Here is a 25,172-nt window from a genome sequence, read left to right on the forward strand (position 1 = left end):
CTGACCACCTCGGTGACTTCGGCCTTGGTGATGGATGAGTCCACCTCTGAGTCCCCAGTCTCTGCTTCCTCTTCGGAAGACGTGATGATGGGATTGAGGAGATCTTCGAAGTATTCCTTCCGCTTCACTTTTTCCAATTTTGATTTGCGCCTCGAGACAATCCTGTCTCAGAGGTCTACAGACAATTCCTTTGACTTCATGCTTGGTTTGTGCTCTGTCAACTGTGGGACCTTATATCTAGACAGGTGTGTGCCTTTCCAAATCATGTCCAATCAACTGAATTTCCCCCAGGTGGACTCCACTTAAGCTGTGGAAGCAGGATGCACCTGAACTCAATTCTGAGCTTCATGGCAAATGTTGTGAATTCTTATGTACATGTGATTTCTTAGTTTTTTTTTTAATAAATTTGCAAAGACCTAAAAAAAAAATTTTTTTTCACATTGTCATTATGGGGTACTGTGTGTAGAAAAAAAAAGGAATTTTGTCCATTTTGGAATAAAGCTGTAACATAACAAAATGTGAAAAAAGTGAAGTGCTGTGAATACTTTCTGGATGCACTATAGGTTGTGTTTTTACCCAAAGTAAATCCAAATGATGGTGGAGGAGGCCATGATATTTGGATATTCTTAACAATTATCAGGCAGCAAAGTTTGGTTTTCTTTTATTTAGGACAGTAATTTCTGTTTTAACTGAGTAATTTTTGGACTTTACTTGGAAATACTGGAGTTAGCTGAGTATTTCTACAGAAAATTACATGATGAGAGTCAAGGAGACATTGCAAAACTGACTGTTTGGTAATCAAAAATGAGCAATAAAGGGCTTTGTGCGTTAAAAGTATACAAGACCAGGTATTTAGCCACAAAAAGTATTTAAGTCCAAAACAAATATTCCCGTTTTCTTTGCAATAAAATATTGTTTTTCCACAAATAAAAGGCACTGGCACTTTCGGTACAATGACCCCTAGAACTAGTAACAGGTGGTATAAAATGCTACCTCCAAAATAAGTATCTGCTGCATGTGTTGAAGATTTTGATCATCAATATCTCAAAACTGTTTCTTTGTGACTTAAGTACTTCTGGCACCCACGTCTTCAATTCAGGGTGAATGGTGGAGCATTACACAAGCATACACAATTCAGTGGTAGATCTTGAGGGGGGAGTTACATATATATATATATATATATATATATATATATATATATATATATATATATATATATATATATATATATCGCCACATTGCCCACTTATCAATGGGCACGCACAACCAATTTACAAGCTGCCTACACTTCTCTTTAAGGACGCATTCATTCAACACAAAGTCACTCCAGCTGTACCCAAGGATCCTCCAACAGATCTGGTCCAATACGAGCATGCAGGGGCACAATCCTGTTGCAGGAAAAACAAAAAAACCCAGAAGAACCAGGACCCTGAACACTGATTTCTGTTCTTATGCAAAGGTATCAGCAAACAAGGTGTATCACAGCTACACCTCTGTTCAAGGATCTCACGACCCCATGAGCCCTTGCCAGATGTCTCTTGACCTCATAGGCTGACGTCTGAGCGACTTGCATGTTTCTGCCATCATAATGAATCTCTCAACAAGTTGGACACTTTCACCACACGCACACAAATGACTGACGGCTGAGACCTGGTTGTCCCTGAAAGGTTTGATCTTAGCCTTAATCCAGGAGAATCCCAAACACAGACACTGTGACTCCTCACTCAGCTTCTCAAAAGCTACAATCAGAGTATCCACTGATTCCGCAAGGATCACAGCAAAGTCAAGGTCAATTAACGTTTTCCGTACCGAAAAAGGCTCGTACTCTGCAGGACTTCATAAACCTACTCAGCACCCATTCCAAACAAGCACTGAACAGTGAAGGAGCCAAAATAAATCCCTGGGATAAAGTCAGACTCTGCCACCACACAGCATGCATAATACCTCTGTATAGACTGGCTGTGATGCCCAGAAACCCAGAATGTCCAGCAAAGCAGTGAACTTATGATCCTAAAAGTATACTCAACAAAAATATAAATGCAACACTTTTGTTTTTGCTCCCATTTTGTATGAGATGAACTCAAAGATCTAAAACTTTTTCCACATACACAATATCACCATTTCCCTCAAATATTGTTCACAAACCAGTCTAAATCTGTGATAGTGAGCATTTCTCCTTTGCTGAGATAATCCATCCCACCTCACAGGTGTGCCATATCAAGATGCTGATTAGACACCATGATTAGTGCACAGGTGTGCCTTAGACTGCCCACAATAAAAGACCACTCTGAAAGGTGCAGTTTTATCACACAGCACAATGCCACAGATGTCGCAAGATTTGAGGGAGCGTGCAATTGGCATGCTGACAGCAGGAATGTCAACCAGAGCTGTTGCTCGTGTACTGAATGTTCATTTCTCTACCATAAGCCGTCTCCAAAGGCGTTTCAGAGAATTTGGCAGGACATCCAACCAGCCTCACAACCGCAGACCACCACATCCAGCATGTTCACCTCCAAGATCGTCTGAGACCAGCCACTCGGACAGCTGCTGAAACAATCGGTTTGCATAACCAAAGAATTTCTGCACAAACTGTCAGAAACCGTCTCAGCGAAGCTCATTTGCATGCTCGTCGTCCTCATCAGGGTCTCGACCTGACTCCAGTTCGTCATCGTAACCGACTTGAGTGGGCAAATGCTCACATTCGCTGGCGTTTGGTCCGTTGGAGAGGTGTTCTCTTTATGGATGAATCCCGGTTCACACTGTTCAGGGCAGATGGCAGACAGCGTGTGTGGCGTCGTGTGGATGAGCGGTTTTCTGATGTCAATGTTGTGGATCGAGTGGCCCATGGTGGCGGTGGGGTTATGGTATGGGCAGGCGTCTGTTATGGACGAAGAACACAGGTGCATTTTATTGATGGCATTTTGAATGCACAGAGATACCGTGACGAGATCCTGAGGCCCATTGTTGTGCCATACATCCAAGAACATCACCTCATGTTGCAGCAGGATAATGCACGGCCCCATGTTGCAAGGATCTGTACACAATTCTTGGAAGCTGAAAATGTCCCAGTTCTTGCATGGCCGGCACACTCACCGGACATGTCACCCATTGAGCATGTTTGGGATGCTGTGGACCGGCGTATACGACACCGTGTACCAGTTCCTGCCAATATCCAGCAACTTCGCACAGCCATTGAAGAGGAGTGGACCAACATTCCACAGGCCACAATTGACAACCTGATCAACTCTATGCGAAGGAGATGTGTTGCACTGCATGAGGCAAATGGTGGTCACACCAGATACTGACTGGTATCCCCCCCCCCAATAAAACAAAACTGCACCTTTCAGAGTGGCCTTTTATTGTGGGCAGTCTAAGGCACACCTGTGCACTAATCATGGTGTCTAATCAGCATCTTGATATGGCACACCTGTGAGGTGGGATGGATTATCTCAGCAAAGGAGAAGTGCTCACTATCACAGATTTAGACTGGTTTGTGAACAATATTTGAGGGAAATGGTGATATTGTGTATGTGGAAAAAGTTTTAGATCTTTGAGTTCATCTCATACAAAATGGGAGCAAAACCAAAAGTGTTGCATTTATATTTTTGTTGAGTGTATATGGACAGTTGGCTGCTGCCATCTTTCACAGCCACATTATTATACAAAAGGTTTAGAACTGAGTTCATACTGAAGATTCCTCGGAATACAACTGAATACATTTTTGAACCAATGGATTAAACAGATTATGGAACTGTATGTTAACTCCATCTAGAGCAGCCAATCCTTGAAAACTAAATGACTGTATAAGATTATTGAGACGAGTGAGGGAAGCTATCAAGATACTCCAGCACGAAATATACATTAATCTATTGGTTTGTGATATTGTGACGAAAAGCACCTCATTTTCGTCACGGCAGCACAAATTCATTCTAATTCATTCCATGATGGCTGCACGAAATTAAAAGTGAAGGCGGGGGGGGGGGGAGGGGTTGGGGTGGTTAGGGTTGAGGGTGCGAGTAGGGTTAGCAATAGTAAGTTAAAAAAAAGCTCCGTCACAAAAATTTGACTCATTTCGTCACGGGAGCATGAAAAAAAAAAAAAATCGTGAGACTGGGCTGTCCATGACACCTCTGAATGAGTTACAAGCTTTAGTGGCTGTGATTAGAGAGCATACGCATGAAACAATTGTTGCCTGTTGTTTTAAGGCTTCAAGGTAGACAGAGAAAAACATTATTAAGAAGAATATTGTCTTACGTCTTCTGGCAAATGCAAACCCAGATTTCTTATGTTTGTCTTATTTTTAGCACTTCTTTGTGTGCTGCTCCAACATTAAGCTTCTAGAAATGGTGAAAGTTTTCTGCAGAGTCTCTCCAGTCACAGCTACTAAAGCTTATAACTCCCTCAGAGTTGTCGTGGATGTTTTGGAAGCTTCCCTCACTAATCTCTTATGTGCATTTCTTCTTTTTTTTTTTAACTCTTTGTTTATTCATTTTGCAGTTTACAATGCAGAACAGGAAAATAAAGAACACATTAAACAGAACACACCACTGGAGCAGGAGGGGCACTACCTGTATCACAGACTTATTGATCTGATCTCATGACAACTGAAAACATGACGTATCTCTCATGTTTTACGCAATTCATTGGGACCATAATCTTGTATGGGTCCCTGCTTTAGTCCTGAGATAGAAAGTCAGTTTTTCCATGGAATACATTTCCTCCACAGTGTCCTGCCATTGATTTTGACTTGGTGGATCACAGTTCAGCCAATTCCTTTTAATTCTCTTTTTGCATGTATGAATCAAAATTTTAAAGAGATAAATATCTGCAATTTGAGACATGGCACCAGATATTTACTTTAGGTATTTTGAAAAGACATATATCCTCAAAAGACTGAAGAACTGGTCGAAATGGTTGAAGTTTTATATCCAACTAAAACACATGAGACTGATTGGCATTTGTGTGCCCACATTGTCTCCAGCAGCACTATTACACTCCTAATTGTTTACTTTTAATATGACGTGTAATAAAAAATCTGATTAAGTTCTTCCAACCAAATTCCCTCCATCTCTTAGAGTTGGTGCTGCGTTTGTGCTTTCTGACAGTTGAATATTCATTTCCTGCTCCCATTTTAATTTAACGTACAATGGATTTATACCATTTCGTTTGTGTAAACTCTTGCACAGTTTAGAGACTATTTTTTCCAGGGGTATGTTTATATGCAGTTGTCAACACATTATTCAACTCATTATCTTCTGCCGAAGTTCCTTTGTTAATTTCTGTATGATAAAAGTGTCTCAGCTGTAGACATCTGTACAGGTCCTCATTCTCTAAACTGAATTCTTTTTTTGAGTCACCAAAGGTTTTGAGGATTCTTGCCTCAGTGTACATACAGATGACATTCTTTTATCTTTCCATCTTGCAAATGTGGTATCCATCTCTTTGGGTCTAAATTTAGGTGACTGAAAGGGCCGCGTCAAATGTTTTCTTTCTCTTTCCAATTTGTATTTTTTAACAATCTCCTTCGATGTTTTCAAAGTTTTCTTGACTATGCGACTCCCGCCTTTTGATGATCGTTCCCACTTAGCCTAGTCTGAGGTTGCAATTGATTGATGTCTAACTCCATTGAACTCCATTGAGCCTGATACTCTGGAGAGCACCAATATTCATTGTATGTCATTTAGGCGACAGAATAATATTCTCTAAAGTTAGGCAGAGCTAGTCCACCGTATTCCTTTTCAATCTAAAGTGTCTTGAATTTTACCCTTGGCTGAGCTTCTGCCCATATAAACAGGGATGTCACTTCATCCCAGGCTGTGACCTGAGATTCTGGGATCCTAACAGGTAGTGAAATAGAGATACAGCAACCTTGGCAGGAGGTTCATCTTCACTATCTCCAGTCTACAACTAAAATCCAATATTAAGGTTGGCCGTTTGTTATATCTTTCTGGATCATGTTATTTATTTAGTTAATTTTTTATAGCTTGTTAATGTCTTGAGTGACACAGATTCCCAGGTACTTTATTGGTTTAGTTTCGCACTTCAGTTTATATTTCTGCCTAATTATCTTGCTTGGTGTGTAATTAATAGGGAGGACTTGTGTTTTGTGATATTCAGTTGATAACCCGACATCTGACCATAGTCATACATAATTTTCATAAGAATAGGAAGAGTTACATCTGGATTCTGGAGGTAGGCTATAATATAAAAAGTGAGCTTCTTCGGCTGCTCCCTCTTTTTTTTGTTGTTTTTTTTTTTCTTCACTCAGGGTCACCACAGCATATCCAAGGTTCCACATGTGTATTTGGCGCACGTTTTATTCCGTATGCCCTTCCTGACGCAACTCCGCTTTACATGGAGTAATGTGACAGAGGTGGGATTTGAACAAGGAACCTTCTGCACTGGAACCAAGCCCACTAATCACTTGGCCACCACCCTTTCAGGCAGACTATAACATCATCTGCAAAAAGCCCAGTTTTATGATTTTCTTTAGCTTTTTTAATTCCTTTCAGTACTTTATTTTGTCTAATAGTTTGAGCCATTGGCTCTATGAATATTGCAAAAGTGTGGCTCTGGGACATCAGCCCTGGCAAGTCCCTCTACACAGCTTAAAACTACCAGGCAGATGGCCATTGATCTTAATTCTGCCAGATGGGTCACTATATAAAGATGGTAAACATTTAACAAAATTTTTCATTAAAATCCAACCGTTCTAGTACTTTATGAAAAAGGCCCAGGTCACCCCGTCAAATGCCTTTTCTGCATCAAGACTGATGAGGGCTGCACGTAGATGTAGTTTATTACCCTGTTCTATGATGTGCAAGATATGCCTGATATTATCTTGTGTTTGTCTCCCTTTTATAAACCCACTCTGGTCTTTGTCTATTAATTCAAGGAGAAAGTGTTCAATTCTTTTAGAAGTTCTGAATTAAACAATTTGTAATCAGGTTCAGTGTTGTGAAAGTGTAAGTACACGGACCCACAACAGGGGGCGCAAATGAACGGACAATGGAATAGGTCAAATAACACACTTTACTGTTGTGAATATGCACAACAAGTACAACAGATTACAATAATAGACAAAGTCGAATTCACACAGGTGTCGTGTGGGCAGGCTCGAAGATAGGAGACGCCTCTCCAAAGTAGAACCGGAACCACACGGTTTCCTCCGCCACCAGACCCCGGGAATACTGGAGCCGCCAAGTCCCGAACTCCCAGGTGGCCACTGCCTCCGCGTGTCGGACCTGGTACTGCTGGCGAGGAACAAAGGACAATTAAAGGAGGGCGCGTTCGCACCCAGGAATCCGAACGGCAGGTAAGTTACCTCCACCTTTCGTTGGAAAATACTCAGAGCAAAACACAAAAGTCACAAAGATCACTGTTAAACAGTCAGCTGAGCACGTTACCTTCTCAGTAGAAACGATATCTCGGCGATGAGGTGGAGATGCCGTCCTGCTGATATACCCCTGCAGATCCGATGATTGATGACAGCTGTCGCAGGTGATGGGTGACAGCTGTCACTCTGGCTGCTCCTGCAAGGCGGCAGTGCCCTCTAGTGCCTGGAGCCCGCACTCCAGGCAGGGCGCCCTCTGGTGGTGGTGGGCCAGCAGTACCTCCTCTTCAGCGGCCCACACAACATTCAGTATAGAAATTGGGTGATGGGACTCACAGTGTTCTTTATTTTTACCTTCTTTGGGGAGAACTGATTTCATGGCCTCTGGCCTCGATGGTGATATCACAGCTTTGCTGAAGGTTTGATTTAACGACTCAAGCAATACTGGGACAAGATCCTCTTTAAAGGTTTTGTACTACTCACTCGGAAAGTTCACTCCCTGGACATTTATTAGTCTTCAGTCTGCTAATCGCTGTATCGAATTCTTTCCATGTGATAGGAGCAGTTCATCCTTCATTTTGTATCGTTCCTATGGTGGGAAGGTCTTGCATTAACAGGAATTGTTTAATGTTTTCTCTGTCTACACTCACTGGCTGTGAGTACAAGGTCTCATCATAGTCTTTGAAGATTTTGTGAATTTCTTCTGTCTCACTTTCTTCTGTCTCTTATTAGTTAAGGGGTCTCTAATCTTGTTTATTAATTTTGCTATTTGTTGTGTCCTAAGGCGTCTTGCTAAGAGTTTTGTTGCTCTTGGGCATTTGTTTTGTTCATTTCAATTTCTTCTCTAATTCTTCATTAAAACTTCTATATGTCTTTGGGTTTCTTTCATTTGGATTATCAATTCTATGTATTTGTCTTTTTGTTGTGTTTCACCAATTTTCTCTAATTCATCAGAGTTTGTCCTCCTTCTCTTCTTTAAAGTGTCCCTGCCACGCTATGACATTTTTACATATTCTTGAAGAATAAAAAAAAGCTTTTTCCACATGTTGTCTTTGTTTTGTTTTGTTTTACCATAAAATTACACTGAACAAGTATTTTAGACGTTTCGTTATCCATCTGAGAATTTGAATTTTCCGTCTCTGAGTTGACCTACTTTGTTGAGCGACGGATGTGACGTCATTCGAGTAGATGTCTCACAGTAGATGTCTCCCGCTCTGTTTATCAACACGGCAGACACGGACAGCGAATGCATAGTGTGTGATTATAGCGAAGATTTAAGTGACATATCGATTGTTTCTGAAGAAGATGAGGAAGTTTCTGATGAAAGGAAGCCACGGTAAAAATAATGACGGCTCCAAATCGTGTATGTTCCAGCTGAACGCGACAGAAAGAGGATGAAGTGCAGCTGACAGCAGCAGTGTTAAGGAGGACGATATAAGCTGCTGAATGGTTTGTTCACTCACCACTTTCTTATAAATGATCATTTATTCCTGGCACAGTGTGTTTGTGTATGAAAAAGAATATTTGAGCAGCACAGTGTGCTTAAATTCAGGAGTTTGTTCTAAAATCACTGAAAATAAAGTTTCTGTACATTCTGTATATATTTAATCATTTATAAGTCAGTTTCTTGTGATTGCTAATTCTTCACTTTATTCAAAGCAAATGATTGCAAATCTTTATCTGAAAAGCTGTAGACCCACATGGGATGAGGGAAAAAGATTTCTAAATAAAAAAAAATCATCATAAATTAAACATAAATTGTATCACGTCTAATCTACTTTGAATGAACAGACGTCTGAACAAAAAACAGGCTGTTCAGTTTACATGCATATGTATATTTGGAAAACACAAAAATGTCAATGTTCTGTTTTTTCCAGGTGCTCATGTGAACACAGTCAGCTGATGCCACTCGTGATCGAGTCTCCTTCTCATATCAGGGTCAGCTTTGCAGGTAAGTTGTCTGTTATATCAAAAACACCCAAACTTTCAAACAGCATTTTTAATGTATATAAGCAATGTTTTTATTAATGTTGTTTTAACTTCTGTTTTAGGACTTTGGTGGCAACCCTTCATTTTAATGAAAATGCAGGGAGACAACAAAAGCAGACAAAGCAAGAGAGACCAAGGTTCAGAATATACTTTCCTTAGTGGAAAAGAGGAGGATTCACAGTGAGAAAGTTAGCCACAGATCCAACATGTGATATGTGGAAAATAAAAAAACAAAACAAAACAGACTGTTATTTGTATATTTTTATATAGCATGATAAAATGAATAAAAAGTTTCACATTGTTTCATTCAAATGAGAAGTGTTTTACAATTTGTTAAAAAACATTTTATTCAGTCTATGTGAGTGACTTAGCAAAAGAGGTTCTTCAGATCTGCAAAACACCAAACCGACCAGAAATCCCCACCAATGATTCTCCTCCACTGAGCAGCCAACGTGAACGGACAAAGCTGAGGCTGATGCTGCCAAGCGGACCAGGTACCACCGATGAGCCCGACCCCTCACTCCAGAGGAGGAAACTGGAAGCCAGTGTAGTCGGATGATGGTGATGGAAAAGTACTCCTTATTTTGAATACAACACAAGCTGGTAGTGGCACCCTTCTGTGCCTTCCCAAGTGTCCCCAGCACAACCGCACAAACTGCCAATATGCGATATGACGATACTTTCTGCAACAAAATATAGCATGGATTTATGTTCAAAACAACAGTTCACTCTTTTTGTATTTGAATATTTTTTACTTTTTTCTATAAACCATGTAAATGAAACTTTCTAACTATTTCATGTGCTGACTCATACTGTGGAGCATCATGTAGGCATAGTGTGCTACTCTGAGGACATCTGCATCCAAACACACAATCGAGAAACTCGCCAGCTGTGTGACACACTGAGGATTTTCGCCACCACGTTGCATCTCTGCCAAGACTGCAGAAATTTCCATGCAACAGCAAGACTCGATCACGAGTGGCATCAGCTGACTGTGTTCACATGAGCACCTGAAGAAACCAGAACATTGACATTTTTGTGTTTTTCATATATACATATGCATGTAAACTGAACAGCCTGTTTTTTGTTCAGACGTCTGTTCATTCAAAGTAGATTAGACGTGATACAATTTATGATTAATTTATGATGATTTTTTTTTATTTAGAAATCTTTTTCCCTCATCCCATGTGGGTCTACAGCTTTTCAGATAAAGATTTGCAATCATTTGCTTTGAATAAAAAGTGAAGAATTAGCAATCACAAGAATCTGACTTATAAATGATTAAATATATACAGAATGTACAGAAACTTTATTTTCAGTGATTTTAGAACAAACTCCTGAATTTAAGCACACTGTGCTGCTCAAATATTCTTTTTCATACACAAACACACTGTGCCAGGAATAAATGATCATTTATAAGAAAGTGGTGAGTGAACAAACCATTCAGCAGCTTATATCGTCCTCCTTAACACTGCTGCTGTCAGCTGCACTTCATCCTCTTTCTGTCGCGTTCAGCTGGAACATACACGATTTGGAGCCGTCATTATTTTTACCGTGGCTTCCTTTCATCAGAAACTTCCTCATCTTCTTCAGAAACAATCGATATGTCACTTAAATCTTCACTATAATCACACACTATGCATTCCCTCACCTGATGTCTATCATTAGTAAGTAATTTGTTTTGAAGTGTACGTTGAGTGGCTGAGTAATGAGTTCAATGTTTTCTTGAACATGTAAGTCCCGATAGTCCAGATACCATACAGTCCCGTCTCTTTGATGAACATGTTGAGGTTTTTTGATCTTGGAGATTTATGTCTTTTTGAACATGTTGTGTCCAAGGTGTGATTTAGCACTGTATTCCAGTCTCCAGCACAAACTAAAATTCCTTCATTTTCTGAAGTTATTATATCAAATAAAGATTAGAGAAATTTTTGATCACTCTCTGGAGGGACGTAAATATTAGTAATTGTGACCAAAACATCATCAATCCTTCCTTTGACTATTACAAACCCACCCTCTTTGTCTCACTTTTCCTTGATTAGTTCAAAGGTGAAAGTTCAAACCTAGATTCTAAGATGATAATTCAATTCATTTAAGCCTTCATTGTCATTCTATACTGGATAAAGAGTGTAAAGGTACTACATACAAATATTTAAATAAATGTATAGAATAAAATCTAAAATTAATACGAACTAATATGAGTCATCACTGAGCATTACCAAGTGAAGCCCTGCACCAGTTTGAAAGAGAAGTGACTTACTGCAGATGAGTATGTTGAATTTGGTGTGTGGTCATACATTATTCAATAGACTTATTCAACTAAAATATTTGGACTTTATATTGTAAACAAACAAACAAACAATGGGTTGAACTGTAACTGGGTGTTATTCATGTATGTTAGCAAGACAATGGAGCTGTGCGGTTAATTTTAAACTGTACTTCTTTAAAATTTCAGATGGACCGTCAGGTTAACCAAAGTAAAGCTATCTTGACACTTACACCAATTTGATCCCTGCTCTGGCGCGCAATTCATCGTGCCACTACGTGCCATTAGATGATACACGTGAAAAACCACCTTGACACTTGCACCAATTTGATCTGTGCTCTGGCAAGTAACCTTGCGAGCCAATGACCGAACGCATCGTAAACTGTTGTAAACTGTGCGAGGCGCTGTGTGAGGCGCTGTCCACAATGACATGCATTGACATGCAATGTTTGCGAATAGGTTGTGCAACGTTCACAACTAGTTCATGCAAGTGGCACGAAATTTATGTGCCAGAAATTTCGAACATTTCAAAATGTTCAGCCTCGCACAGTTAACACACAGTTTACAACCGTTTAAGACGAGGCACACAAGATTGCATGCCAGTGCGCGGATCAAATTCCTGCAAGTGTCAAGGTGTTTTAAGAGTTGGAAAAGAATACTTGTAGGTTAACTTCAGCTTGTCCCACTTGAGCTGCTCGGGGGTCAGGGTGTAGCGCTTGTTCCTGGAGAGGTGAAGCATTTGTGAGCGGGCGTCTTTGCGGATCCCGATGATCAGGGTGGTGGTGTAAGCTTCTTCCTTGGACAAACAAAAACCCAGAATTAACAACTCGCAAAACATTAGAAAAGCTTTGAACACATCCCATCCTAAAAATGCATAGAAACAGTAATAAGTACAATAAAGAGAATTTTTTTTCTTGAGGTTTTTTCTTTCGGCTGTGACATTGTGTGGTCAATGCACACCAAATACGCCTGTGACACAGAGTAGCGCCATCTTTTGGAGCTTATGGGCATTTGTTTTTGTCCGGTGCTTTGGTGTACGTGCATACCAGACGTCACATGATAATTTATGTGCAGCTCTTTCTTCCCACTTCTTTATTTTTATGTGGCATCTCGATTTATGTCACAGCGATGAAGTGATTTCTCTACGACCGACTCTACGTCGTTGGAAATAATTACAACTAAAACGCAAATAATAGAGATCACCCTGATTATTATTAATATACATATATAGCATCTGTTTTTATTTTACTCACTCAGCAAACATAAGAAATGCGGTGATTCAGAACAAAACTGGGTCAGAGAGAGAAGGAGAGCAAAGCCTGAGCTGTGTGCAGCCTCAGAGAGAGGACGCGCTGCCCAGAGACATACTGAATGAAAATAAATCAAACAACATGAAGTCTGGCTGCTGTCGCTCTGCTTTTGCTGCGTCTCCTGTGGACCCTGCATCAGCTGCAGCTGTACAACCCAGGACCACACAACGGATGCACGTCCATAAGGCTGCTTTTTAAACCATCATTTCACGAGATACTTTCTGCAAATGCTCTTCCAGAAAGGTGCATTACTATTATTATTATAATTTAATGTCTCAAAAAATGTACTACATTTAGCATCTGTGGAAGTTATATAGTCAGAGAAAGTGTTATTGGAATATTTATTCAATGCTTTAGAAGCACTGATCATCCTCCATAAATTTGTTTGTGGAGGCTTAACTACGTTTGTACAATAATGTATTAGTAGGTTAAAAGAATGAAGCTGGGGAGAGGAGTCAATATTCTGATCACACACACGCACACACATGCACCAAGATTAAAGTTGTAAATTTATGACCAAAAACAGAATATTCACTGACATTAAAGCGGTAAATTTGCCAGGAAAAAAAAATCCAGGAATTTATGAGAGAAACACTAAAACATCTGAAATAAAAAGTCATAAATTTGTAATAAAAATCTCAGAAATACTCTGAGATTAATGTCACAATTTACTTTTTTTGTGAAGGAACCGCACTGACTCCCCCTCGAACTGCCACCTTATCGTGGTGGAGGAGTTGGCGTACCTGGATGATCCTAGGAGCTATGATGTCAGGGGCGTCGTGCCCCTGGTAGGGTCTCCCATGGCAAACAGGTCCTAGGGGACGGGTCAGACAAAGGGCAGTTCAGAAGCTCCCATGACCAGTATAATATCAAGGACTGAGACGTCGCCTGGCACGGCGGAGCCAGGGCCCCACGCTGGAGCCAGGCCTGGGGTTGGGGCTCGCACGCGAGCACCTGGTGGTCAGGCCTTAGCGTACGGGGCCTGGCCGGGCCCAGCCCAAAAGAGCAACGTGGGCCCACCCTCCTGTGGGTTCACCGCCTGAAGAGGGGGCCATGGGGGTCAGGTGCAGAGAGGACTGGGTGGCGGTCGAGGGCGGGTGACCTGGTGGCCCGGTCAATCCCATCGTCACGTCTTCCAAAGAGGAAGCAGAGACTGGGGACTCAGAGGCGGACTCATCCATCACCCAGGCCGAAGTCACCAAGGTGGTCAGAAAGCTCCTCGGTGGCAAGGCTCCTGGGGTGGATAAAATCCGTCCGGAGTACCTTAAGTCTCTGGATGTTGTGGGACTGTCTTGGTTGACACGTCTCTGCAACATCGCGTGGCCAATTCTGTTCGTGATCTTCATGGACAGAATTTCAAAGCACAGTCAGGTACCGGTGTCCAGTTTGGAGACCACAGAGCTGCTTTTTTGGATGTGGTTCTGTTTGCGCCGATGTCGCACTGAGCAGGTTTGAAGCCGAGTGCAAAACGACTGAGATGAGAATCAGTACCTTCGAATCTGAGACCGTGGTCCTCTGTGGGGAACCCAACATTCAGGTGTCCTCTTTGTGTCAGAGGAGAGTTATTGCCCAAAGTGGAAGAGTTTAAGTGTCTGGGGACCTTGGTCAGAAGTGGTGGTATGAAACTGTTAGTTGATGCTGAATGAAGCGACTGAAATCACCCTTTACTGGACTGACAGCTGACGTTTTGAACTCTGCATCTAGTCCACTTTCATAGCCAGGCTGGTCAAATGAGCCCCAATTATATTACGTGATGTAGGAAACACTTCAGTTCATTGAGCTACCAGTAAATATCCATATATCTGAATGAAACTTGTAGCAGTTAATATGCTTCATAAAAGGAAAAAAAAAAAAAAAATAGAGGGTGGGACAAGGAAACAGTTGAAAATATTTTTGCCCATAATGTTGAGTGGCACCCTAATTCAGGTGTTAATACAAAAGCTCTGCAAGTATCAGATGCAGAATACAAAGTTCCACTAATGCCGCATGCCTTATGTTACTACAGAGATACACACTCACTGTGAAAATGAATTAAAAAAGAGAGACGATTTAACCATGAAAATTAGACAAATTTTAATGCATAATAAACAAAACATGGACCCCCCCCAGAAAATTTTGATTTACAGTGGTCTTTGAAGCCATAAACTGTCGCCGTTCTTGTCTGTTTTAACAATAATAATAATTACAGTGGGGATCCACGGTCAGTGACATTGGGTAGTGTTTATAAAATAGGTAGCTGACATTTTTCACGAGTGGTAATAAATTATGCAAAGTTTCTATGATTTGGAATGGCGTGTGACTCCTGAATGTAATTATCAACGTTCACTGTTCACTGTTGTTACGTAATATTAGATATACTTTATTGATCTCACAGTGGAGAAATTATGGTTACACTCCAGTTACCTCAGACAGCCAATTATCCTCAGTCCACAATTATTGCTTGTTTACCGTAATAATGGCACACATCAGAATTAAAAACAGCACATACACATTTGACATTGTTTATGTGCACTAGGTTTGAAGAAGTCTGTTATCCGAATGGAGGCAAGTGGGTGAAGGCCACGCACCAACCCTGAGATGCGCCGCCATCAGCTTGGGGGGGGGGCGTGGGCTTGCAGCTAAAACTGCACCGCCCCCGCCGAAGGGAGAAGGAGTGATGTTAGCGGCGCCGGAAAGGGTGGGTGTTGATGGGGGAAGGAGGGGTTGGGGGGGATGGAACATGCTTCAGTCCTGTGAAAAGGAGTTTATTGTCTTTGTGAGATGAGATAAGAAACAGCCAATGTTCCCCAGGCTGAAACAAATCCCTCTGGAGGAAAACAGTCAGGCAATTTGACCTTCAGGCTTGATAAGCCTATAATGTTATGGTTACAGCAGTGAAATCACTTTTTAACAGTTCCACTTGCACAGTCAAATCCCAATTATGAATTAAGAATATTCCCAATTATGAATTAAGAATATTCCCAATTATGAATTAAGAATATTCACCGGTCTCCGAAATCTTCAACTTCAACTGCAAGGCACACTTCTGCTCCAAGATGTCATCCAATTTGCGTCTGAGTTCAGGAGTCATCGCAGTCTGAGAATGCACTGCCTTGCCAACCTCGTTAATCATGACGGACAAGTGAGGGGCCGTGGTTCAATAGCATTCAGAGACCAGCTGATCAATTCCATGGTTAATCCAATAGTAGTCCAATAGATCCAGAATCCAATATAATTTGAGGAATTCACAGTCTGGTGAAGTAGGGACTTGAAGGTTAAAGGCAGAGAACAGAGATAAGGGAGAGTGGAGGAAATGTGACCACCCTTGTCAGAGTCCCAAGCTTATATCTGTAATTTCTCAAAAAATATAAGTCATATCAATGTTCCGTTTTGCTGGTGTCGCCGACCGAATGGTCCCCCCTAAAAATCAGTTTGCATTGCCGTCCATGCTATATAAGCATACCAAACGGCAAATGTCAGCTCTCCCCAGTTTCTCCATGTTTGAAGGTATACACACGCACGCATGCATACATGTACACAGAGGCCACTTGGCTTTTAATACAAGTATATAGATAAGGAGAAAATTTTTCATTAAGTCTCTAATAGTTTCTAAAAAGAAAACAGATGCACAGACAGATTTCTGTCCACTTTTACTATTTGTGCCAACTTCTGTGCTGTGTTTAAAAAAATGTATAAAGTGGTTTCAGATACGTGTCCAAATGAAGAGGATGAACGTGACATTTCATCATGCAGCGATGTGGCAGCACGTGGTATCAGATTTGGGGCGTGATCACAGCTGCTTAGATGCAGTCACACCACAGAGAATAAAACTCATTTTGCTGCAAGAGAAACACCACTTGAAAATAATTTTGACATCTCTTTAACATGCAGGTTTTGCTTCTATTCCTGGAAGATTTGCAGCTGGCTCGTGGGTTTTCTTTTGAGGGAAACACACTGAGGATGGAGCGTAACAATGAAATCCATCCACTTCACTTGGTGTTCTTCTGCCTGTGTTCTGGTTCCTGTTCCAGCCTCTCGTCCCAAACACACGCTTCATTTTATCAGCAGCGTACTGAAGTGCTGCCGTGCTCGCTGCTGGCCATCACTCTTATTTAAAGACCACATATTATGTGGAGATGTTGTTTCCAAGGCCTTCAATGTTGTACGACCAGGGTGAGTCTTTGTGTTGTGTTTGTTAACTTCACCCTAAATCTAAAATGACAAATAAAGATAAACCACGGCAGCTGAAACTAGCTGGATAGACTAAACCTTAAAGCAACCATGGCGCCAAAACATGTGAAGACAAAGCCCAGACCAGCCTGAAGGGAGTCTGTAAGGTTTTTCAAACCTCGATTTTTTTCCAAACACTGTTCAGACACGACGATGATTTTAATCATTAGTTTCAGTAAAGGTGAAGGCTAAAATGCTGGTTTTAAACATGCAATGGCTTCTTTTTTGTTCTTATTTGTGAATTTTCCCCTCTCTTTTACTTAAAGCACAAACCAACTTGTCATGAAACCCCAAAAGATCATAGTTGTATGCAAAAAGTTTGTGAATTCCTGGGCAAATTTGATTGTTTTATAATTCCAAATAAAATAAGTTTCCTTACATTAACACTGGAAAAAAATATTTACTCTTTTATTGCAACTAGCAATAATGATATGCATGGACTTTGACACAGACAAAATACAATATTTACCTGTATGTCTTGAATGTCTTAATGCAGTCATGGAGCACTGCCATATCCGCGACCACATCGGGGGTCTGATCACAAGGTCCTTTGAAAGGTTCAAGCTACGATTTAAGACTGCTCATTTTACACCTCAGTGGTAAGTGCTGGAGAAGGGAATCTCTAACATCTTGTTTGTAATGGGGCAATTCTGATTATTACAACAGCAGGGAAGGAATCCAGAGGGCCGATGGTGGAGTCAGGTATCTGCCAACCTCCACTAAGAGCAGTTATGGATGACCTAACTATAACAACAGCATCTCATGTACAGGCAAGATGGATCCTGAAGGCGCTTGATGATATGGCAGCATGGGCAAGAATGAAGTTCAAACCACCAAAGTCAAGAAGGATGATAATCAGAAATGGGGAAAGTGACCAATAAGTTCCAGATCCAGGTCCAAGGGGAGTTTATACTATCAACTGAAGAACACCCAATAAGATGTCTGTGGAAGTTGTTTGACATCTCTGTGATGGACAGAAGTCATGCATTTGAGATGGAAGCAGGTAGACGACTAGTTAGGAAAGACCAAGGTTTTGGGTGTACTAGGAAAGTTCAACGCCAGGCTCTATCAGTGCAGTCTGCTGCTAAGACTGATGTGCCTACTGATAATTTATGAAGTACCAGTAACATCAGTGGAAGCAGCAGTGACTCAGAGTACCACCCAGCTTCTCGTCAGTAGGGCTGTACCTCAAGTCTGTATAGATACAGCTACCCGTTTCGTCAGTGGTTCAAGAGTTCAAGGTGGCAAAGTGCCACGGCCTTCATGATGTTCAGAGACGCCTGTGATGAGAAGATCAGATCAGCAGATGTCATTACAAGATCAGGATGTAAGTGGGTGGTGGATTAAGCAGTGACACAAGTAGAAAGCATGTTAATGTTAAAGCACAACATGAGGAACCCCCTGCACAGGGAGACACAGACTCAGAAACACTCACTTCCATCAATGGGGAAAAGCAGACACACAGCAGAAGAGGGACCTGGTTAAGCGGATGTTCAGCACTTGGAGGAAGATAGACGAAGGATCAGCGCCGTGGCCCTAGATTCACAAGGACCCTGGATGAAGTGAGACCTGCCTACTTTTGATACTCTGTGTGCTTCTTACCCTGTTTGCTGCTATACAAACCTGCTGGAACCTCAATTTCCCTAATCTAATTTAAGATCACGTGGGCCTGTCTTTGGAGGCTAGAGCCCTTCCGCATTTCTTTCCTGCTCTGATTAGTGTATGACACTCTTCCAGCACCAATAAATCTGCACAGATGAGGATTGAAAGAGGACCCCCCTGTGCAAATTATGGGGCTAGAGAGGCAAAACGGCACAAATAATGGCTGGATGCAAGGTTGCACTTAGCCAGAGGAGCGACAGATGGTGTCACAATGAGGTCATCAGAGCACTGGCTGACATCTTGGAGCAGGAGAGACTGAAAACACACGGGAAACCAGTTCCATCTGTTGGGAAAGTGTAGGAACACGGACCCACAACAGGGGGCGCAAATGAACGGACAATGGAGGAAGTCAAATAACAACACTTTACTGTTGTGAATGGGCACAACAAATACAACAGATTACAATAATGGACAACAAGCCAAATCACAAAAGGTGTCGTGTGGGCAGGCTCGAAGATAGGAGACGTCCGTCCAAAGCAGAACCGGAACCACACGATTTCCTCCGCCACCAGACCCCGGGAATACTGGAGCCGCCAAGTCCCGAATTCCCAGGTGGCCACTGCCTCCGCGTGTCGGACCTGGTACTGCTGGCGAGGAACAAAGAAACAATTAAATGAGGGCGCGTTTGCACCCAGCAATCCGCACGGCAGGAAAACTACCTCCACCTCTCGTTGGAAAAGGAGTCTGTTATACAACGCACAAAGTCACAAAAAGTTACTGTCACACAGTTAGCTGAGTACGTTACCATCCAAGTAGAACGATATCTCGGCAAAGAGGTGGAGACGTCGTCCTGCTGATGTACCCCTGCTGATCGGATGATTGGTAACAGCTGTTGCAGGTGATGCGTGACAGCTGTCACCCTGGCTGCTCCTGTGAGGCGGCTGCGCCCTCTGGTGCCTGGAGCCCGCACTCCAGACAGGGCGCCCTCTGGTGGTGGGCCAGCAGTACCTCCTCTTCTGGCGGCCCACACAACAGGACCCCCCCCCTCAACTCGACCAGGCTTGTCCGGGTGGCGGCGGTAGAAATCGGCCAGGAGGGCCGGGTCCAGGATGAAGCTCCTCTTCACCCAGGAGTGTTCTTCGGGACCGTACCCCTCCCAGTCCACCAAATACTGGAAGCCCCGGCCCATCCTCCGGACATCCAAGAGCCGGTGTACAGTCCAAGCCGGCTCGCCATCGATGATCCGGGCAGGAGGCGGCGCCGGACCCGGGGTACAGAGGGGTGAGGTGTGATGTGGTTTGATTCGGGACACATGAAACACAGGATGGATCCGCAGTGAGGTCGGAAGCTGAAGCCTCACTGCGGCTGGACTGATGACCTGAAGGATCTTGAAAGGGCCGATGTAACGGTCCTGTAGCTTGGGAGAGTCCACTCTGAGGGGAATGTCCTTTGTGGATAACCACACCTCCTGCCCTGGCCGATACGCAGGGGCCGGGGTCCGCCGACGGTCTGCATGGGCTTTTGCCCTCGTCCGGGCCTTTAGCAAAGCAGAACGGGCGGCACGCCACACCCGACGGCACTTCCGTAGGTGGGCCTGGACCGAGGGCACACCGACCTCTCCCTCAACCACCGGAAACAACAGGGGCTGATACCCCAGACACACCTCAAAAGGGGAGAGGCCGGTGGCTGAAGACACCTGGCTGTTATGGGCATACTCGATCCAGGCCAAATGGGTACTCCAGGCCGCCGGGTGCGCGGCAGTCACGCAGCGCAAGGCCTGTTCCACCTCCTGGTTTACCCATTCTGCTTGCCCGTTGGTCTGAGGGTGGTACCCGGACGAGAGACTCACCGTGGCCCCCAGTTCCCGGCAGAAGCTCCTCCAGACTTGCGAGGAGAACTGGGGACCACAATTGGAGACGATGTCTGTTGGAATCCCATGCAGCCGGACGACGTGGCGGACCAGGAGGTCCTCTGTCTCCTGGGCTGTTGGGAGCTTCGGGAGGGCCACGAAGTGGGCCGCCTTGGAGAATCGGTCCACTATCGTGAGGATGGTGGTGTTACCCTGGGACGGCGGGAGGCCCGTGACAAAATCCAGGCCGATGTGGGACCAGGGGCGATGAGGCACAGGCAGCGGCTGGAGTAGTCCTGATGCCCAGCGATGGTCAGCCTTGCCCCTGGCGCAGGTGGTGCAGGCCTGGATATAGTCCCGGACGTCGGCCTCTAGGGACACCCACCAGAAGCGCTGCCGGACAACTGCCACGGTTCTTCGCACCCCTGGATGACAGGAGAGCTTGGAGCCGTGACAGAAGTCCAGGACTGCAGCCCTAGCTTCTGGTGGGACGTATAGTTTGTTCTTCGGCCCAGTTCCGGGGTCCGGGCTTCGTGCCAGGGCCTCCCGGACGGTTCTCTCTACGTCCCAGGTGAGGGTTGCCACGATAGTGGACTCCGGGATGATGGGTTCCGGTGGATCCGACAACTCCGCTTTGACTTCATCTTCATGTACCCGGGACAAGGCATCCGATCTCTGGGACGGTAGGTGATCCGGAAGTCAAAACGGCCGAAGAACAGTGACCAGCGGGCTTGCCTGGGGTTCAGCCGCTTGGCGGTCCTGATATACTCCAGGTTCCGGTGGTCAGTGAAAACCGTGAATGGCACGGACGTTCCCTCCAACAGATGTCTCCACTCTTCAAGAGCCTCTTTCACCGCAAGGAGTTCTCGATTGCCGACGTCATAGTTCCGTTCGGCCGGGGTCAACCTGCGGGAAAAATAGGCACACGGGTGAAGGACCTTATCGGTCTTCCCGCTCTGGGAAAGCACAGCTCCTATCCCTGAGTCTGAGGCGTCCACTTCAACCACTAACTGGCGACTAGGATCGGGCTGCACCAGAACGGGTGCAGACGAGAAGCGCCGTTTCAACTCCTTGAACACGACATCGCAACGATCCGACCAGGTGAAGGGGACTTTTGGTGAGGTCAGGGCTGTCAGGGGGCTAACTACCTGACTGTAGCCCTTAATGAACCTCCTGTAGAAATTTGCAAAGCCGAGGAACTGTTGCAGCTTCCTAAGGCTAGTGGGTTGGGGCCAGTCTCTCACCGCCGCAACCTTGGCCGGATCAGGAGCGACGGAGTTGGGGGAGATGATAAACCCCAGGAAGGACAAAGATGTGCGGTGAAACTCACACTTCTCGCCCTTCACAAACAGCCAGTTCTCCAACAACCGCTGCAGGACCTGACGTACATGCCGGACATGAGTCTCAGGATCCGGAGAAAAGATGAGTATATCGTCTAGATATACGAAGATGAATCGGTGCAGGAAATCCCGCAAGACATCATTAACCAATGCTTGGAACGTCGCGGGGGCGTTTGTGAGGCCGAACGGCATGACCAGGTACTCAAAGTGACCTAAGGGGGTGTTAAATGCCGTCTTCCACTCGTCTCCCTTCTGGATCCGAACCAGGTGATACGCATTTCTAAGATCTAGCTTCGTGAATATTTGGGCTCCATGCAGGGGCGTGAACACTGAATCCAACAAGGGCAACGGGTATCGATTACGAACCGTGATTTCGTTCAGTCCCCTATAATCAATGCATGGACGAAGTCCGCCGTCTTTTTTACCCACAAAAAAGAAACCTGCACCCATCGGGGAGGTGGAATTCCGGATCAACCCGGCGGCTAAAGAGTCCCAGATGTAGGTCTCCATTGATTCGCGCTCAGGTCGTGAGAGGTTGTACAGCCTGCTGGACGGGAACTCAACGCCTGGAACCAAATCAATGGCACAATCGTACGGACGGTGGGGGGGAAGGGTGAGTGCCAGATCCTTACTGAACACATCCACAAGGTCATGGTACTCCACCGGCACCATCCCTAGATTGGGCGGGACTCTGACCTCCTCCTTAGCCTGGGAACCGGGAGGAACCGAGGAACCTAACATACCCGATGGCAGGTCTCGCTCCACTGAACCACTACCCCGGACGGCCAATCGATCCGGGGATTGTGTTTTAACATCCAGGGGAACCCTAGAATCACACGGGAGGTGGTAGGAGTCACAAAAAACTCGATCTCCTCTCGGTGATTTCCTGACACCACCAGAGTTACTGGTGGTGTCTTATGTGTGATTGGAGGGAGTAGGGAGCCATCTAGTGCCCGCACCTGCACAGGCGAGGTAAGCGCCACCAGAGGGAGCCCTATCTCCCTGGCCCATCTGCTGTCTAACAGATTCCCTTCAGAGCCCATGTCCACCAATGCTGGGGCCTTCAGGGTTAAATCCTCATAAAGGATTGTCACTGGGAGTCGTGTGGCGATATGGGTATGTCCCACGTGAATGTTTTGGCCCACCCCTAACCCAGTGTCTAGGGGCGGGCGTTTGGTGTTTAACCACTCGGGGCAGTCCCTCACTTGATGCTCTATTGAGCCACAAACAAAGCACGCTCCGCGGGCCAGCCTCCTCTGTCTATCTGGTGCCCTAAATGTGGCCCTGCTCGTGTCCATAGCTTCGTCAGCAGGGGGAGCTGTCACCACACGGAGCGTAGAGGCCGTGGAGCATGGGGAGGGCGGAACTCGGTCGGAACCGGAAGGGAGAGGGACGGCGCGTGCCCGGCCACGCCCTTCGTCTCGTTCCCGGCGGCGTTCTTCTAACCGATTGTCTAATCGTATAACGAGATCGATAAGCCCGTCTAAATCCCGCGGTTCGTCCTTGGCCACCAGGAGCCCCTTCAGGACCAACGACAGTCCGTTTACGAAGGCGGCACGGAGGGCAGTGTTATTCCAGCCGGACCTCGCAGCCGCGATGCGGAAGTCGACTGCATAAGCAACTGCGCTCCGGCACCCCTGTCTCATTGACAGCAGCACGGCTGAAGCGGTCTCTCCTCTATTTGGGTGATCGAACACTGTTCTGAACTCCCTCACAAACCCATCATATGTCAGAAGGAGCCGTGAATTTTGCTCCCAGAGCGCTGTAGCCCAAGTGCGTGCCTTGCCGCGAAGCAGATTAATCACATAAGCTATCTTACTAGCATCAGTCGCGTACATGACGGGACGTTGTGCAAAGACGAGCGAGCACTGCATAAGAAAGTCCGCGCATGTCTCCACACAACCCCCGTACGGCTCTGGAGGGCTTATGTATGCTTCAGGGGAAGGTGGGAGGGGTCGTTGAACGACCTGTGGAACGTCACTGTTGTGCAAAGGATCGACATGAGGGAGAGCCGCAGCGCGGCGAGAGCCTCCACCCTGCAGTTGAGGACGTTCTGCTCGGTCATCAGATCCAGCTGAGCCGTAAAAGTGGTGAGGATTCGCTGCAACTCACCGACCATTCCTCCTGCAGACGCCTGTGCGCCCTGCTCTTCCATTGGCCGTTCAACAGCCGGTTGTCGCCCCTCGGGGTCCATGACGTTGGCCGAGCTATCCTGTTGGGAAAGTGTAGGAACACGGACCCACAACAGGGGGCGCAAATGAACGGACAATGGAGGAAGTCAAATAACAACACTTTACTGTTGTGAATGGGCACAACAAATACAACAGATTACAATAATGGACAAAAAGCCAAATCACAAAAGGTGTCGTGTGGGCAGGCTCGAAGATAGGAGACGTCCGTCCAAAGCAGAACCGGAACCACACGATTTCCTCCGCCACCAGACCCCGGGAATACTGGAGCCGCCAAGTCCCGAATTCCCAGGAGGCCACTGCCTCCGCGTGTCGGACCTGGTACTGCTGGCGAGGAACAAAGAAACAATTAAATGAGGGCGCGTTTGCACCCAGCAATCCGCACAGCAGGAAAACTACCTCCACCTCTCGTTGGAAAAGGAGTCTGTTATACAACGCACAAAGTCACAAAAAGTTACTGTCACACAGTTAGCTGAGTACGTTACCATCCAGGTAGAACGATATCTCGGCAAAGAGGTGGAGACGGTCCTGCTGATGTACCCCTGCTGATCGGATGATTGGTAACAGCTGTTGCAAGTGATGCGTGACAGCTGTCACCCTGGCTGCTCCTGTGAGGCGGCTGCGCCCTCTGGTGCCTGGAGCCCGCACTCCAGACAGGGCGCCCTCTGGTGGTGGGCCAGCAGTACCTCCTCTTCTGGCGGCCCACACAACACCATCTATTCAGTTTATCAGAGAAGGGGCGATAATGGCGGACCTGGGAAGAAAGCTCCACTTCCCCCAGGTTGTCCAAAATTCCCTGAGGCCTGATATCCTCACATGTTCTAAGGAGGAGAAGAAGATCATCCTGATTGAAGTGATGGCCCTGTGGATGCTGCATGTTAAGAGGCCTCAGAGATGAAGAACCTTAATTACCTTGACCTACTCCAAGAATGCAGGGATAAAGGGTGGCAAGTTGACTACAGGGGTTTACCAGCCCAGTTTGTGTGGAAGCTCTGGGAATACAAGGGAGGGAGGAAGTCCGTGGCTCACAAGCTGGGGAGTTCAGCAGAGAGACCTTCTTGCTGGCTCTGGAACAAGCAGGAGGA

General features: G+C 45.1%; 1 protein-coding gene across 4 annotated transcripts in view; it reads right to left on the minus strand.

Moving 5' to 3' along the window:
- Positions 1-25,172, minus strand: part of mmp23ba (matrix metallopeptidase 23ba) — an 83,356-nt gene that overhangs the window by 40,156 nt on the left and 18,028 nt on the right. For 3 of the 4 annotated variants that reach the window (XM_034171938.1, XM_034171940.1, XM_034171939.1), the window contains exon 2: positions 12,248-12,384. In XM_034171938.1, the coding sequence (XP_034027829.1) occupies positions 12,248-12,384 (137 nt within the window). The remainder of the gene's footprint in view (positions 1-12,247; positions 12,385-25,172) is intronic. The other variant, XM_034171941.1, reaches the window with a different exon arrangement.

This window comes from Thalassophryne amazonica, chromosome 6 (assembly GCF_902500255.1).
Source record: "Thalassophryne amazonica chromosome 6, fThaAma1.1, whole genome shotgun sequence".
NCBI lineage: Eukaryota > Metazoa > Chordata > Actinopteri > Batrachoidiformes > Batrachoididae > Thalassophryne > Thalassophryne amazonica.